Raw genomic sequence first — 18,767 nt, 5'->3', positions numbered from 1 at the left:
TGAGTTAGTCTTTAAAATATTAATTATAATTTTAGGCTTGGTTTGGGTGAGCATGAAATGAAAAAAATCTATGTCTACCTACAAAATGTTGTGTTTATATATATGGATACACAGACACACAAATAGTATTTCATTCATCCAACTGGTGTTCTTGGAGTATAGTATAATGATATGGAGTTACCAAAAAAGGGACAACCTGATCTCTACTATCAAATATCTTGCTTGTTAAATGGGCAGGATCAGACAATATACGTAACTGTTATAAAAATAGAAAGTGGACATACTTCACTAACCCTTGTTAGGACCACTGTGCACTTCTGGAATTAGAGTACCTGCCTCTGTTACTTAGTACTTGGTTGCAGTGACCTTTCTGAGACTCAGTTTCCCCATTTATACTTTGACCATATAGTGTGAGGAAGAAATGAGTTACTGTAATTTGGATACTTACGACAGTGTCTCATAAGCTCAATTTATATTTTTTGTTTGGGGATTTACTATGTGGTTTATGTATATTATCTCTTTTTTTTATTATCTCTTAATTATATTAGAATCATACATAATTATTTTGTATAATAAGAAAGGCACAGATGGTAAGCTATGAATATTTAGAGCAATCAGGGAAGATTTTTTTAAAATTTTTATTAATGTATAGTTGATTTACAATGTTGTGTTAGTGTCAGGTGTACAGCAAAGTGAATCAGTTATACATATATATACATCCATTCTTTTTCTGATTCTCTTCCCATACAGGTTATTACAGAATATTGAGTAGGTTCCCTGTGCTATACAGTTAGTTATCTATTTTATATATAGTAGCGTGTATATATTAATCCCAATCTCTGAATTTATCACTTCCCCTCACATTTCCCCTTTGGTAACCATAAGGTTGTTTTGTATGTCTGTGAGTCTGTTTCTGTTTTGTAAAAAAGTTCATTTGTATCATTTTTTGTTAGATTACATGTATAAGTGATATCATATGATATTTGTCTTTCTCTGTCTGACTTACTTCACTTGGCATGATAATCTCTAGGTATCCATATTGCTACAAATGGCATTATTTCATTCTTTTTTATGGCTGAGTAATATTCCATTTTATATATGTACCACATCATCTTTATCTCTTCCTCTGTTGATAGACATTTTGGTCACTTCCATGTCTTGGCTATTATAAATAGTGCTGCAATGAACATTGGGGTGCATATACCTTTTCGAAATATGGTTTTTCCAGATATATGCCCAGGAGTGGGATTGCTGTTGGTATGGTAGTTCTATATTTAGTTTTTTAAGGAACCTCCATACTGTTCTACATAAGGGAAAATTTCTTGAAGGGATTGGCACCTTAAATACTTCAATTAAAATTACTTAATTTAACTTAAATATTCAAAGAATTTCGTTGACAAAGTAAAAACAAGTAATAATTGAGCATCTACCATGTGCTTGACATTTTGAAGATCTCTATGATCACAGTCACATATATTGATGTTAGTATTGCATCATTTTAGAGAGGAAAGGGCCATACAATCTGTCCAGTGTTTTTCAAACTATGGGTCACAACTGTGGGAGAGAGAACCCACATAGTGGGTCATGACCAGCGTTTTTAAATGAAACGCAATGGAATAGAACATATAAAGCTGCATAGCATGGAGTGAAGGTAAGCATTATTTCATGAAATTTTAGAAGTTTTATGCATATGTGTGTACTTGATAAAGATTTAAATTGTATTTCTTACTTGGAGTTGTGGCCATAAAAATCTGAAATCCAATAGTAATTCTAAATAACCACTACATTTTATTAACAAGGTAAGGTGACAGAGAATGTTAGTTACGTGGCTTAACTAAGACTGTATCTCTAGTTAAGCGGAGTCTTAAAACTAGTCCCCACGTCTTCTGCCTTTGTTCATTGTTTACTGTGTCACTCACAGTTGCTTTAACCTACTTTTTGGAATGAAATAACTTTAAAAATGGATAATGATAATTCACAATGCCTTCTAACTAGTAATCAGAGAGAAGTGAAAAGCTTTAAATCTATGATAGAAAGAGAAACAGGTGGCAGATTTTGTAACTATTTTTATATTTAACCTTCAAGTAAAAGAATCAGCTACTGTTACAGTTTTAAACCATAAGCAGTTAAAGACTCTTCCATTTAAGAAGTTCTCTTTAGATTTTGACCTGTTCCAGGACAGTGCCTTCTGATCTCTCATCCCTCGCAGGCAGCCTGGGTAGAGAAGGCAGAGGTTTTGGCTTCACCCACCTGCCTCTGCTTCAACCAGAGCAGGCCTCCCTTTTTTTTGTTGTTTATATTGAGTTTTAAGATAAAATCCTCTGTGAAAAAAAGTATCCTGCTGCTTAAAAAAAAGTTTGAAAGCCAATGTTCTAGAAAACAGAGGTATATCTGTATTAGCTACACCAATGGATAAGGTGTGCATAGGATGTTATTCATGTTAATATTGCTGATAAGGCAATTTGTTCACACCTCAATAAAACTGGAAGAATTAAAGAATATTCTTTTAATTTTTAAAAAGAAATCAACTTGTATAGAGGAGCTTTTAATGGCTTTCCATTAACTCTATGAAAAAAATTCTTTGCATTTAGAGCAAAACCTAGCATTATCTGAGCCTTCCTTATTTTTATCTTATCTCCTAGCACTTTCTTTTCTTCCCCCCTTGCATATAACGTATCAGGGAGGCAAAACTACTTCTGGCTCAACGTTTCTTTCATTTGCTCATTTCTTTGTTCATTATTCATTCACATAACAAATATTTATTTTGCAAGTAGCATGTGCCACTGAAAACAGAGCACGCACAGACAGACTTGATCTCTGCTGTCTTGGAGCTTATTGGTTTAAAGAGAGAGAGATTAAACATGGGGTGAGGATTAGATGGGAGTACAGGGTACACGGGGGCAGGCAGTACATATAACAACATGGGGCTGTTTCTCATCTCTTAGCTTTCGTCTGTGCTCTTCCATCCATTTGGTGAATTACTTTAAATTTCACCCTTTAAGATGAGGCTCAAACACCTTTTTCTGTGACATCTCTCTTAACCTCTCCAATGAAGTGCCAACACTGAAGCTTTTACAGATTTCTATGGTTGCCCTATTATTGTGTACATAAATGTTTCTCAACTCCAGCTCTTTGAGGGTACCCAGTAATTGATTAATCTACTTTGAATACAATATGCTGCACAGCTGAACATACTATGCAGATTTTTTCCTATTAATTTGAAGTCTAACATAGGATAATGTAGATAATTCATAATTAAAAAACTGATATGTTAATATCCTAAATGCAAAAGAAATATGAAAAGAATACTTGGTTCTCTTTGTTGCTAAGAACAGCTGCTTTGAGCAAGATGATCTGCCTTACTCAAAGACATTAGCAGCCATGTGTTTGGATTCCCAGTCTTGGCTTCCCACAAGATTTGCAAATACTGTGATGGGCTGGCTTTTGGGAATGAGAAAGGAGGTTTTTACATAAACCAGCATGTTGTTAACTTTGATGATAGAAATATGAAGAGAAACCTGTCTCATAAATTTTCTCCTGTATTTTAACATGAAACATACTTTGATTTAATTAAAAGTGAAAGAAATCAAAAGTTAGGGTCAATAAATTAAGGAGAGCATTCTGGGTAATTCATGTATATATGGATTTTGGGGTTTTTTGTTTTTGTTTATTTCTGTTTTCAAGCTTAGAATACTTTTGCTTTTCCAGTGAGGCTTGTAATACAGTAAATAGTCAATGCTGAGAACATATTTCTTTGAAATCTGGACGCTATAGAAATCTTTCCTAACAGGCTTAAGACTTTCTTCTACTGGTGAGGAAATAAATTTTCACTTTTGGGGAAAAGAATCAAGTCTGTAATACTTAAGTTTTATAGTGTATATTTTAGCTTTGAAAAAAGACATTTATACATATTAATGTAGACATTCTTAATTCCTTGTGAAATTAAAACAATTTAGGGAGAATAAGGGATGAAATTGTATAATATCATTTTTTAGTAAAGAATAATTTAAATTTTAGATTTTATGCAGAAATTGTTAATAAAAGTTGAGGCAATTAAGTAAAACTTATATGTTATAATATTTCATAAACAGAATTTCAGTCCATAACACTCTAGCAAATTAATAGATTTTAAAAGTCTAATCATGTAAAAATAAAAATGAGAAATTGATATCTATTATCACTATTATTGTTTAACATTATTAGGAAAGTTCTTTTCAATGAGGGTGCTATAATATTTGGAAAGAGGAAACAATATTATCGTATTTGTAGATAATATATTACATATAGAAAACCAAAAAGAATTAACTGAAAAGCTATCTGAAACAAAAACTTAGAATGACTTTAACAATGCATAGTGGAAAAAAATGAGAAAATTTCACACACACAAAAAAGAAGACTTGAGTAAGACATCATTTTTTCACTGATAGGAAAACTAAATGTTGTGAAGACATCAACACTTTCAGAAATAAACGTTTTAGAAATAATACTAGTTATTATTTCTAAAGTTAACCTAGAAGAAAGTACAGAGGCAATAAAAATTCAGAAGAAGAGTAAATTTGGAATTAACTGTTCTGGAATAAACTCTACTATTGATACATGTAAGCCTTTAATGCATTAGAAGGTGAGCGTTATAAAACAATGGAAAATGATAGGTCATTCAGCAAATGGTGCTGCAAAAATTGGTTTTGTGGAAAAACATATCAAGTCGTAGTCTCATCTTACACCAAAATGTGCTCCAGATGAGTTAAATATGAAAGAAAAAAGAGAAGACATAAATGCTAAAAGAAAACGTAGGGGAATAAGTTGTCTTTGATGGGAAAGAACTTTCTAAGAAAATACACAATGGAAAAAGATACAAAAGGAAAAGAATAATAGATTTGACTCTACAAATTTATAATTTAATCCAAGAAACACTATATAAAAGAAACTTAAGAGAGAATATCAACAATATTAAAAAATACAAATAAAGTTTAAAAAACTAGCACATTGTGACAGTTGGCGCCCATTGTTCCCTAATAACCGTTCTCACCTCCTTACTATTAGCACCCCCTGTGTTTACCTGGGCACATTGCATTCAGAGTAAAGGAATAAATTTCCTAACTTCTGTCATCATGTGACTGTGGTCTGGCCATCAAGATGCAAGTGGAAGTGCCATTTGTGATCCCCAGAAAATATCCTTAAAAGATACTTCTTCCTTTTCTGTTTCTTCTTTTTTTTTCTGATGGCTGCAATGTGCATGTTCTCTGAAAGGCTATTTTGGCCAAAGAGATAAAGCTGTATGCCAAAAATGGTGAAGCAGCAAGATGGCAAGAACTTGGATCTCTGACAGTTTAGACACACTGTCCTTCCAGTCTTGGACAGATTACCTCAGGCTCCTCTTTACATGAGATATAAATTCCTTCTTGTTCGTGTCACTATTATTTGGGGTTTTTTAACCACTTGCCGCTGAACCTAATGGTGAAAACATGCCCCACGATAGGAAAATGGGCAAATATTTTAGCATACAGTTTCTAGAAGAAAAAGTATAATTAGCCAAAGAGCACCTAAAACATCAAGCCCAAAATACAAATTTTAACAATATTTTTTACCTATCAAATTGTAAAAGTCATGACTATAGTATTTAATGCTGGCAGTATCACACAGTGGTTAAGAGAGCTGTGTAAGGAGCCAGATTGCTTATTTCAAGTTCTTGCTTTGTCATTCATGAGATGATTTAACTGAAAATTTTACTACAGTCGCCTTGCTTCAGTTTCCTCACCTGTGAAACTAGGGTAATAATATTTGATAGTTTTTTTAAATTAATTAATTTATTTCTTTATTTTGGCTGTGTTGGGTCTTCGTTGCTACGTGCGGGCTTTCACTAGTTGCAGAGAGCGGGGGCTGCTCGTCATTGCTGTGCACAGGCTTCTCACTGCAGTGGCTTCTCTTGTTGCGGAGCATGGGCTCTAGGTGCGCGGGCTTCAGTAGTTGTGGCTCGTGGGCTCAGTAGCTGTGGCTCGCGGGCTCTAGAGCGCAGGCTCAGTAGTTGTGGCGCATGGGCTTAGTTGCTTTGCGGCATGTGGGATCTTCTTGGACCAGGGCTCAAACCCGTGTCCCCTGCATTGGCAGGTGGATTCTTAACCACTGCGCCACCAGGGAAGTCCCCTGATGCTTTTTAAAGTTGTAAGGATAATGACAAAATAAAATGCCAACATGATGCCTAGTGTTAGTAAGTACAGTGATATTATATAAAAACAGGTTTAAAAACAGCATAGTGAGTGCTTATTGCAACTCTGAAACCTCTACAGCCTTTCAGGAAAGTAATTTGGCAATATAAAAAACCTTTAAAATGTTTGTAACTGTTGACCATTAATTGCACTTCTAGGACTCCAGCCTGGTTAAGTGATCAGAGATGAACACAGGGGTTTATTCAAAAAGATGTTCACTGCAGTATTAACAGTTGGAAAAATGGGAACAATCTAAATAATAGATTGATGTATTTAATATACTATCATGCACTCATATTATTTACCCATGAAAAATAATCATTTTATTCAAGCAGAAAATTATAATGAATTTAAAAATCATCTGACATACCTGTTTTGTTAAAGTCTCAGCAGTGAAGGAAATTGACAAGACAATTTTAGGACTTTATTTAGCCAGGAGTAACCTGTGGGAAGAAGTGCTGCAACAGAGATCCAAATACCTGTCATCCCAATGCCCTGAGCTGCTGCTTTCCCATCCAGAGTGCACATCCCGTCCCTTGAAGGACTCCTACAAAATGCCATGATTCGAGTTTGGCTATGGTAGCACCCCAAACACCAAAATGTAAGACTTCAGTTTGGCAAATGTATCAAGTACCTTGGCAATGTCACTGATCTTTGATCTGCGATTCCCTTTCTAGAATGCTTTCATAAGAAAATACTGTATAACACAAAGTTTTTGTAGACGGTGCTACCTATAATCTTGAGAACAGGAAACAATCCAAATATCTAATAATGGATAATCTAATACCAAATATCTAATAATAATTGGTTAAAAATGAGAGAACATTAATATTATAGACTATTATGCAGTAATTAAAAGCATGTTCATTGTTTTTTTTAGTAACATGGGAAAATATTTATGCTATAATGTCAAGCAAAATAATTAGGATATGAAATTAGATACATTGTTTAGTCTCAACTGTGTATAGAAAAAGACAAATCAAAAATACTGAAAAGAAAAATATTTAAATTCATATGTAGTTTTATGTCATTTTTCTATCAAGTTATATATGCTATGAATAAATTATGTAAAATATTTTGGGGAGGGAAAGATTAAGAAAATATGACTAGAGGTTGTTTTTCAGTTTCATCTGTTGAAAGGTAAAGTGAGGCATATCAAAAATTTTGAGAGTTTGAGCAAAAATCCATTTAAACCAGGCGGTGCCAAACCAAAAGTGATAAGGAACGTCCCTCCAACAGGAGCTGGGGAAAGACTTATACTGTACAGAAAAAATAGGGAAGCAAAGAAAGGAAACTATTTGATTGACTACAGTTTAAAGCCTATTTGGCTGCTTGTGATTGGTTGTCCTTCGAGTTTTGATTTCATAACCTGAGGCATTTACAGGCTTAAATTTTGGTTTACTTATGTAAGCTACCACACCTTACAGCCATCTCAGTCTAATGGCCTCCTTGTTTAATTAGTTTAACATTTCTTTATTTTTTCTCTATATTTTCCACATGTTCTACAATAAGTGTGAGTTACTGTTGTAATTAAAAAATATAGTAACCACTTAAATAACTACAACTAGAAATGCTTTTTCTTCGGTGTCTTATACCTTACTGCCATCATACTTGGGCATATAGTGAATCCCAGATTGGGGGGAAGTCCTGAGTGGCACTCTGACTAAGACTATGGAAGCAGGCAGGATGACCAGATAGCCCCACCAATGAAGCCCTTTCCGCATACATCCATTTATTTTTATGGCATCATTTCTTTTTAAAATTATTTCTTTTGGCAATTACCCATTTTATTTTACTTATTTATTTTTAAAATTTATTTTATTGAAGTATGGTTGATTTACAAGGTTGTGTTAATTTCTACTGTACAGCCAGGTGATTCAGATATATATCTATACACACATTCTTTTTCACGTTCTTTTCTATTATGGTTTATCACAGGATATTGAATATAGTTCCCTGTGCTATGCAGTAGGACCTTGTTGTTTATCCATTCTATATAATAGTTTGCATCTGCTAATCCCAAACTCCCACTCCATCCCTCCCCCCCACCTCCCCATTGTTCTCTATGTCTGTGAGTCTGTTTCTGTTTCGTGGATAAGTTCATTTGTGTCATATTTTAGATTCCACATATAAGTGATATCATATGGTATTTGTCTTTCTGACTTTCACTTAGTGTGATAATCTCTAGGTCCACCCATGTTGCTGCAAATGGCATTTCACTTTTTATGGCTGAGTAGTATTTCATTGTGTATATGTACCACATCTTTATCCATTCATCCGTTTATGGACAATTTAGGTTGTTTCCATGTCTTGGCTATTGTAAATAGTGCTGCAATGAACAATGGGGTGCATGTGTCTTTCCAAATGAAGAGTTTTCTCTGGATATATGCCCAGGAGTGGGATTGTAGGATCATATGGCAACTCTAGTTTTAGTTTTTTGAGGAACCTCCATACTGTTCTCCATAGTGGCTGCAGCACCAATTTACAAGGAGGGTTCCCTTTTCTCCACACTCTCTCCGGCATTTGTCATTTGTGGAATTTTTAATGATGGTATGGCATCATTTCTTTATACTCAGAAGACAAAAATAGTTTTATGCGTAACTAGAAACAGCAGCAATTGAGAAGGCTGAAAGAATTTGGAGGGTTGAAGGTTTACCGTCAATATTTAAAATAACATGAAATATTTTTCTGACTTTATTCCAGTGTTGCTAGAAAATGTTGGAGAAGAACTAGATCCAATCCTGGAACCTCTTCTACTAAAACAGACCTTTAAGCAGGGTGGGAGTACCTGTATCCGACTTGGGGACTCTACCATTGAGTATTCACCAGACTTCCGCTTCTATATTACTACCAAGCTAAGAAATCCTCATTATCTTCCTGAAACTTCAGTAAAGGCCAGTATCTAAAATAAATGTTTTTTAACCAGATTTTACAATTAATGGCTGTATTTTCCTCCTGAGCCATAAGAAAAACAGGTCTTCCTAAGTAAAATGGATTTTGTCCTTGTTTGGCATTTCCTGAAATTGCTATAATAATTTCCAAATGTTGCTTTTGTATGTGCATGCAAGTAATAAAGGAGCCTTCAGTATGCAGTGAAAAAAGACCATGAGAATCTAATTTCTGCAATTGATATTATTCTTAGATTTTCATTGTTAAAAATAGATGACATATATGCACATTTTTCCTTTGTAATAAATGATAATATGCTAATTCTTAGAATGGGAATTCAGGAACAGAACGCCATTCTTCTTTCTCAGAATAAGATTGCTGCTATCTGATTTTATATAGTTACTTAAAGGAACTGTTTTAGATCACTCGTTCTTTTAAAATACTAAAAATTCCTTTAAAAAGTAAAGTTAGTTCAAAGTTATAGTCAGTGACTAAAATGACTTGAGACATTGATCTGTAACCAAGCTTCTGGAGGTTAGTCCGTTTTTTATTCCCAATTCTTAGCCCTGGTTGGCACTTGATAGATGTTTGATAAATGTTTGTAGAATGAGTGAATGAGGAAGGGAAGGATAGTTTTCATTTATAGAAGCTAGGAGGAGGGAACATTAAGAAATATTCAGATTTTGAAAGAAACATATAGAGGCAAGATTTATCCAGAGGGTCCAAATGCTGTCCTTTATTAGAAATACTTAAATTAACATGGGCATCTCTCTGTAGAGCCAGAGGAGGCACTAAGATGACATAATTCATGCCCTCCAAGATGAATACTCATGGTCCCTGCTCTCGAGAGGCTTACACTGTAAATAAGCTGTATGTCAAGTGACAGTATTTATGACTAGGAAGACATAGAGGGACAGAAGACATAGGGGACACACTTTAGACTGGACCTTTAGGGAAGTCAGGAAGACTGGGGGAAGGTGGGGTGACCCTTGAGCTTAGTTTGAAAGACACAGTGTTAAAATATGAACATTCTTAGCCACTGTTTTCAGTTAATTAAAATAAACATGTTTTCTAAACACCTAAAAATTGGGTCATGTATTCACCTATTAGGAGAGGCAGTATCTGCTAGTAGTTAAGAGCATGGATTCTGGAACCAGACTCCCTTGGTTCAAATCCCAGCTCTGTCACTTGCCAGTTGTGTGACTTTGGCCATGTTATTTAACCTCTCTGTGCCTCAGTTCCCTAGTCTATAAAATGGGAATAATAAATGTCTATCTCATAGAGTGATGTGAAGACTAAATAATCTATGTAAAATGCTTGCAATAAGGCCCAGCAATAGTGTTATGAGAGTTAACTATTAGAACTATTATTTAACTTTTAAATATATGTGAAAAAGAATGACATATAAAAGAAAATAAATCTCAAAGCTGCATTACCAAAAAAAACTTTTAATAAATCACATGGAAAACCTTTTTTACTTTTCATTAAAATTTATGGAAGTATCACAAATAGCATAAATAATAATTTATGTACACTAATAACTAGTTATAGTAGAAGTCATAAACCACTGTGGAGAGGAAACTATTTTATGATTCAGTATTGAAATCCTTCAGATCCCTAGAGTGTCTTATTGCTTCATTATTTTTAATTGCTGGGATTGATTAAACAGGGATTAGAAAACATAGTGAGGTGGTTACTTGCTTTCATTTACAAATTAAAATTCTTCCTCTTGATCTTATTTTTAGGATCTTTTATGTACCTTTTGCTTTCAAAAGTACCCAAGGAATGGTATTGTGCTGCTATAGTTCTTTTGAATCTAAATGAAAATAAAATTATGAAATCATATTTGTATGATTTTAAATGTTTATTTGTGAGCAAATGGCTAGACTTGCAAAATCTTGATCTCAAAACATCTAACATTAATGGAATATGAATGAATACCTCTTTGTGCCTGAGGTAAAAGTTGTAAAACATACATTTCCCTAAACACTGTGACAATGGTTTGGAGAGTAAAGCAAGTGTAACCTGTGCACTTGGTTTCTCATGCCAACAGGAAAAATGTCTTGAAAACATTAATGATAATTTTTCCAAGAATAAATGCCAGAGCAGTAGAGAATTGCATAACAACATTGAATCATTTTTAATTGGTCAGTTTCAAGAATTGTTGCTTATTATTCCACATAAATTTATGATTATGCCTATGGAATCTACATTTAGTGGCATCCAAGGCCTGCCATGGGGCAAGCCAGGGGGAAAGGTTTAACCCGAGGACACCACCATGGAGAAGGTGCCTGGGTTTGGGCAGAGGAGGGTATTGCCTTCACAAGGGTACAGCAAGGAGCTGTTTCACGCTTCCTGATCACAGGTAGGAAATTTCTCACAAAAACAAAGTTACTCTGTTCACGAAGAGGAAATATTCTCTTACCAGGGAAGGTGGGGAGACCCAAGTTCTCCCATTCCTCAGTCAGGGCTGAAGCACGTGCAGATGTTTCATAGTGTGTGTCTGAGATTTCACAATCAGTTCAGCTTAGCTACAGTGAAAGGCACGTGAAAGGGAGGAACGGGAAGTGATACTCAGGACATAGGTGCAGACCTTAATTCAAGACGTGAGGGCAGGCAGACTGCAAAATAGAGGCTTAAAAAAGCAGGGGGGCGGGGGAGGTCAGCTTAAGCCAAGGTCGAGTGTTTATCGGCTTATGGATTCATTGGTGACCAGAGCCAGAAAGTTTCTGCAGTTTACTGCTGTGTGTATTGATAGGTATGTGGAAGCAGGAGTGAGAGCAGATTGTAGAGGGCTGAGGAATGAAATGAGGCAGAGACAGGAAGCATATACAAGTAACATTTTCAGTTATATAGTTATGAAGGCACAAAGAGAGATCGTTCAGTAGCTGAAAGGGATTGTGTGGATGATTTGTTTTTTGCTTTTTAAAAAGAGAGACCTAAGCATGATTACTTTCCCACTTATGGGAAAGACTCAGGAGAGGAGGTATTTTAAGTTGTGGGCAACAGAGTGAGACCTGCCTGTAAGAGCCGTTAGGTACCGGGATGAAGCAGGTTTAGCAGACTGCATCCTGATGGACACTGTTGAACTGTATATTCCTTAGTTCATAATAGTGGCTGAGTATCATATTTTAATATGATGATATAATACAACATAATATATGCTATGTTGTAATATGATTATATTATAGTATATATCATTATAATATGTAATATGATTGTCATATTGTAAATACCATATATACTTATGACAAGTAATTGTTCTTTTTTCACTTATGTCTTTGTAAGATCTCCTTTGCTTTTTGACACCACTGGGATCCTTAAAACATAAATCAGCTAGTCCAGCCAATATGAAGGATGGCCTCCAGCCTGATTCTAATTGATTTGGGGATTAAAAGGTAGTCAGAAATTGGACCAATTTGAAATAAGAATAAATTGATCACCAAACAAAACCCTCTGAAGTATTACATTTATGACCATGAGAAACTTCAGTGGGTTTTTAATCCAACAATCCAATTTGCCTATGCCCTTAATCACAATCTCTACAAATTCCACTTTTCACACATACCACCATGGTAAATAGAGTCCGTTTTAAGATCAGAATTTGAAGTGTATAAGCAGAGGCTTTCTCTGTTGAGGCTTTCTCAACAGAAATAGTGATGCAATTGTTGTGTACTCTTTCATTTATAGGTGACACTATTAAACTTCATGATCACTTCTGAGGGAATGCAGGATCAGCTTTTGGGAATTGTGGTGGCACGAGAAAGGCCAGACCTTGAAGAAGAAAAGCAAGCCTTGATATTACAAGGAGCTGAAAACAAAAGGTTTTAAATGTTATAAAACACAGAATTATTCTTACTTGTTTCCAGATCACTTAGAATCAATTAAAGTACATTTTAAAGATCTACTTTGTTAGGTTTAATAGGTGCATTGAATGGAAAGACTTAAGTGGAAAATATATGGTATTACAGAGTCTCTATGTTAATTTGGAAAATTGCATTGCAGAGTATATTTTTACATACAAGTTCTTAGGCATTGGAAGGATTCAGAGGCCTGCCACAAGTCAAAGCAATATATTTTCAACTATTCAACGAAGTTTTAGCACAAAAGTTTTAGTATTCATTATGTAACTGAGGTTACCTGTTTTCACTGGAGCATAGTCTGAATGAATATGTTGCATTCCATTTTCTGCTTGTAATATCTATATCATAGGTAAAAAGGGTAATGCTCTAGAAGTCATGAAAAATTTCAGAAAATAAATGGAGTGATACTTTCCGTTCATTGGGGGCTGAGATTCTTAATGGCAGAGTAGGTGGGCTTACCATATCTCTCTCTAGTTACCACATAAATGATCATTAGAAAGAGAAGTGGAGCAGAAAGGCCTGTCTTTTTGACATTTTGCAAGATAAGAAATTAATTATACAGCATCACCATTACGGATATTTGTCACAATGTGATGCATTTCTTAAGGTTACAAGCTCTTTGTTTCTTATGAAAGAACATATACGTGAAGTGATTTTTAATGATTTCTTCTTCTTCTAAGAAAATTGTTTTATTCCAGGCAGTTAAAAGAAATAGAAGACAAGATTTTAGAAGTTCTTTCATCTTCGGAAGGCAATATATTAGAAGATGAAACTGCCATTAAGATATTATCTTCCTCCAAGGCTTTGGCTAATGAGATTTCTCAAAAGCAGGAAGTAGCGGAAGAGACAGAGAAAAAGATTGATGCCACCCGCATGGGCTATCGACCTATTGCCATTCATTCCTCCATCCTGTTTTTTTCTATTGCTGATTTAGCTAACATCGAGCCCATGTACCAATACTCACTGACCTGGTTTATTAACCTTTTCATCCTGACTATTGAAAATTCAGAGAAATCAGAAATTTTGTCAAAAAGGTACGTAAAAACAATACTAATTAATAGTAATAGTAGCTAATGCATGAGAAATAAATAGTAATCGGTGGCCTTCATTGTTGTTTCAGAGTGGTGTGCACCTTACAGCCACATAGATAGAGTGAACTTGATTAATAATTGTACCAGAAATAAATCTGAGGGTTATAAATTGAACAGATGTGACCAAATTCAGTCTGCCAGGACTTTGTTTAAATAGATAATGGCATTATAATGTAATTCTAAAAAGAGGAAACATTTACTTCTGTTTATCATTTGCAAAAGTTATTTATGATGGGAGGTGTGGAAAGAAGAGGTAGTCCCCCTGAAAGATATGACTCTTACCCTCTGTAAGCTTGCATTCCAAAAGTTACATATTCACATTTTGATATACACATGTATAAAATTTGTCAGATAACAGGGTTTTTGAAAAATAATCTTGTGATTGTGTTATTCTTATTTATATAAAATACCTTATTTTACTGTTGGCTATTGCAGTAAGTAATGGAACTAAGACCTACTTAATAGTAAGTCTCTGAGAGAATAAAATTTCATTTTATTTGTTGTCAGTGAGATAAATTTTAGTTGGTATTAAAACATGTTTTTAATAGAGTCTAACATTAAATTACTTCTCGAACAAATAATTGCAACCTTCGCCCTTTATAACTTTATCAATCAATACGAAGCAAGATATTTCAGTTTCCTAACTGTTCATACCCACAAAAGAAACTCGATTTACTGCTTATCACCCACAGTTAAGAATTATCTTTTAGAAATCCAAAATGCTCATCTCTTGAAATCTAAATTGAATTCCTTCATTTATCATGGTAGAATTTTGCTAAATTTTACATGTTCTTAGACTGAGCAATTTTTGGTTAGTGTCATTCATTATTTTACAAGCCTGTATATGAGACTGATGAAGCTGTAGGATTGACACTTGGCTTAACAAACAATTTTTCAAATGTCTGCCCATGAGAAAGAAAAGAAAGGGAAGAAGAGGGTATCTTTACAGAAGGAATGCATGACGGTAGAGTTTAAAGTTTCTTTTTATATTATGATATTTGAAAATGTTTAGTTTATTTCTCTATTTCTTCCAGTATCTGACATTTTCAAGGTTAGCAAGGATTCCTGAATACAGAAAACAAAAATTTAAGTGATCTTTCTTAGAAAAGTTCCCAGCCCTTTGCATTATTGACTTGAACGTGCATGTCTGGTTTTCACACTAGATCCTGAATTCCCTGAGGCGAGGATTTTTTGTTTTTTTAAATATTCCTAGAACCTAGAACTTATCACAGAGCTAATCACATGGAGCAACATAGTACATGATGTTCTGCTTTTCACTGCAGTTCTTAATTTCTGCCTTGGTTAAAACAAGATCACTGGGCTTCCCTGGTGGCGCAGTGGTTAAGAATCGCCTGCCAATGCAGGGGACATGGGTTCGAGCCCTGGTCCGGGAAGATCCCACATGCCGCGGAGCAACTAAGCCCGTGCGCCACAACTGCTGAGTCTGTGCTCTAGAGCCCGCGAGCGACAACTACTGAGCTTGTGCTCTAGAGCCTGGGAGCCACAGCTACTGAGCCCGCTCGCCTAAAGCCCGTGCTCCGCAACAAGAGAAGCCACCGCGATGAGAAGCCCGCACGCCGCAACTAGAGAAAGCCTGCACGCAGCAATGAAGACCCAACACAGCCAAAAATAAATAAATTAAATAAATAAATTTATTTAAAAAAAAAAAAAAAAAACAAGATCACCAGAATGCTATCATTTTAATTAGTTTAAAATCAAGGTATGTCCTAGAGTCTAGGGAAGAAACTTTCTTTGCTTTGTCTCTTAAAGACATATTTTGTGTACAAGATTTAAAAATTAGGACAATTTTATGCTTTAAAAATAGTTATTGGTTCCTTTATTACCTCATTATATTAAATTAGGACTCAGCCACAAATATGACATCTGCTTCTTCATAACTATGCTATAGCCCCTTACGATTCATAGGAAATAAAATTCTTTTCCCCAGATGTAAGATTTGACTGAAATCCAGAAAACAAAATGTGCCTTTTTATTTTTAGTTAAAATCCTTTAATGTAGAAACAATGAAAATCATATTTATGACTAAAGTGATCTTAAAAATATAATTCTGGGACCAAAGAGTAAATAGAAAAAAATGCATTTGAAAACTTTGATTGAAGTTATTAATATTCTTACAGAAACATGCAGAAGCCAGAAGTATTTGCTCGATAAATTTTCGTAAGTGAGCACACCTGTGTAACTAGCAGCCAGGTCAAGGCATCGAACGTTATCAATAGCCCAGAAACCACTCTGTGTCCCCTTCTAATCACTATAACCCCATCCCCCAAGGTAATCACTGTCCTGACTTTCAACACTAGAGATGAGTGTTGCCTGTTTTAGAACGTCATATAAATGGAATCGCGTGGCCTGTGCTCTTTTTTGTCTGGCATCTTGCACTTCACATTGTGAAATTTATATTGTTTTGCACAGTGCAAAGCAGTGGTTTATTCACTTTCATTGTTAAATCGCATTCCCTGTGCTCATTATTGTTGGGCAAGTGTAAAAGCAAATCTTCTCCCAATCCAGAAATTTTCTCCACAAAGTAGTAGAGAAAGAAAACAGTTTTTTATTGAATAATTATTAAACCAGAATGTGATCCGCATCTACCAGCAATCCACTAAGAGACTGAAAAGACAGAAATCTTCTCCTGACTTTACCAACTGAGTTAGCAAACTGGCTTCATCCAGAGGAAAAACAAATGTCTTATCTTTATGACAGGAGGTAGTTTTGCATTGAGGAGCCAGGTGCCCATGAAGATGGCTCTCAGGTCTTTGAGAAGGACATTCCTGGGTCATAAAGTTGACAAAAAGCCTGCCTAGTTTTCACAAGAATTTATACACATTTCAAAGAGACGAGAAAGTACGTATAATTTTAAATTTTCAAACGTAAATGCTCTAAGAAGAAGGAGGAAAGGGAAATCTCTAACATTTTCAGTGTAGAAAAAGTAAACCTCTTATTTTTATTTGTCCTTTCACTATACCACAAATTATTCATTCACTCTACTGTTGAGGACATTTGGGTGGCTTCCAGTTTAGGGCTATTATGAATTTTTGCTGTCTTGTACACTCTTGTACGTGGGTATTGTATGTACACATGTATGGTAGGTATATATCCAGGAACACAATTGATGATCACAGGGTATGCATATGTTCCATTTTAATAAATATCGCCAGGCTTCCCTGGTGGCACAGTGGCTAAGAATCCACCTGCCAATGAAGGGGACACGGGTTTGAGCCCTGGTCCGGGAAGATCCCACATGCCGCGGAGCAACTAAGCCCGTGCGCCACAACTACTGAGCCTGCACTCTAGAGCCCGTGAGCCACAACTACTGAAGCCCACGCGCCTAGAGCCTGTGCTCTGCAACAAGAGAAGCCACAGCAATGAGAAGCCCGCACACCGCCACGAAGAGTAGCCCCCACTCGCCGCAACTAGAGAAAAGCCTGCGCGAAGCAACGAAGACCCAACGCAGCCAAAATAAAATAAATTAATTTCAAAAAATATGATTAATAAATATTGCCAAACAGAATTCCAAAGTGGCTACAGCAAGGGAGACTCTTTTAGGAGTCCTGCTTAATCCTCCTTTTTTTTTTTTTTTTTTTTTTAGTAAATAGTAAGAAGCTAGCTGTCATTCAGAAATTAAAGATAAAGTTCTCATAGAAATCATTTTCTGTCAATCATTGATAAACATCAGATAATCTGTTAAATATGTACAATTTTTACTTGTCAATCATACCTCAATAAAGCTGGGGGAAAAAACAAAAAAGCATCAGGTAACCCGTGTTCTCTGGGCAACTATTGAATTATAGCTATAACAAAGGCATAGAAAACATGTGACTATTAACACCAGAGTACTAAATTGTTTGAGAATCTTAATATTGGTCTAAAATTATCTCTAATTTCCTTTTACTCAGAGATAAAAATATTTCATTTTTGTTTGTCTTCTGATAGTTATTATTCGTAATAATTATTATTTAATAATACCAAACATATAACTAAATTTATGTTATAACTACTATGGTATATACTATGAAATAGCCATAATAATCGGGATCATCTGTCTTATAAAATTTTTAATGCATCAGAATTTATTATAGCAAAATAAATAACTAGCAAAAAAATAAGCACAGAAACAAAAATCTGACTAGAATATAGCTTTGTTACAGGAACCAAACTGAAATCAGTCTCTCTCTCTCTCTCTCAAAAATGCATGTAAGATCACACATGCCGGTGCACACAGAGTTTTTTCTTTTCCTTCTACTTCTGTCAAGATAATTTTCCCATGTTATTAAATACCCTTCTGAAATATAATTTTTAGTAGCTGTACAATATACCTTTTAATGAAGGCACCATAATTTTCTTTATAATTTTCTTACTGTAAGACTCGCAAGTAGTGTCCATCTTTTGTATTATAAATAACACTGCAATAAATATAAATGTCCACATTTGATTATTTCCTTTGGCTGAATCCCAAAATTAGGACACAGGTGTTCATTTCTTTCAGACTCCTGATATAAATTCCTTTCCTGTAAGGTTATTCAAATGTACAATTCCATCAGAGGAGCGTGACTATCTTACAACACTGTGCCGCACATCAGCATTGAAAATAATAATTTTTATCCTCTTTTATACTGTAACAGATTATTAAAATGTATTTTAATTGGCATTTTAATCAAATGTTTTAAATACTTGATATTTAAGTATTTAGAAATATTTAAATA

The 18,767-nt window shown here is 34.9% G+C and overlaps 1 protein-coding gene across 1 annotated transcript in view; it reads left to right on the top strand.

Annotated features, from left to right (window-relative positions):
• The window catches only part of DNAH7 (dynein axonemal heavy chain 7), a 246,777-nt gene that overhangs the window by 176,818 nt on the left and 51,192 nt on the right, over nucleotides 1-18,767 (top strand). Inside the window, exons 49-51 of the mRNA XM_061203571.1 lie at nucleotides 8,910-9,100; nucleotides 12,786-12,919; nucleotides 13,657-13,992. Coding sequence (XP_061059554.1) covers nucleotides 8,910-9,100; nucleotides 12,786-12,919; nucleotides 13,657-13,992 — 661 coding nt within the window. The remainder of the gene's footprint in view (nucleotides 1-8,909; nucleotides 9,101-12,785; nucleotides 12,920-13,656; nucleotides 13,993-18,767) is intronic.

Source organism: Eubalaena glacialis, chromosome 1 (assembly GCF_028564815.1).
Source record: "Eubalaena glacialis isolate mEubGla1 chromosome 1, mEubGla1.1.hap2.+ XY, whole genome shotgun sequence".
NCBI lineage: Eukaryota > Metazoa > Chordata > Mammalia > Artiodactyla > Balaenidae > Eubalaena > Eubalaena glacialis.
The sequence above is the reverse complement of the archived record's forward strand: the minus strand, read 5'-3'. Positions and strand labels throughout refer to the sequence as shown.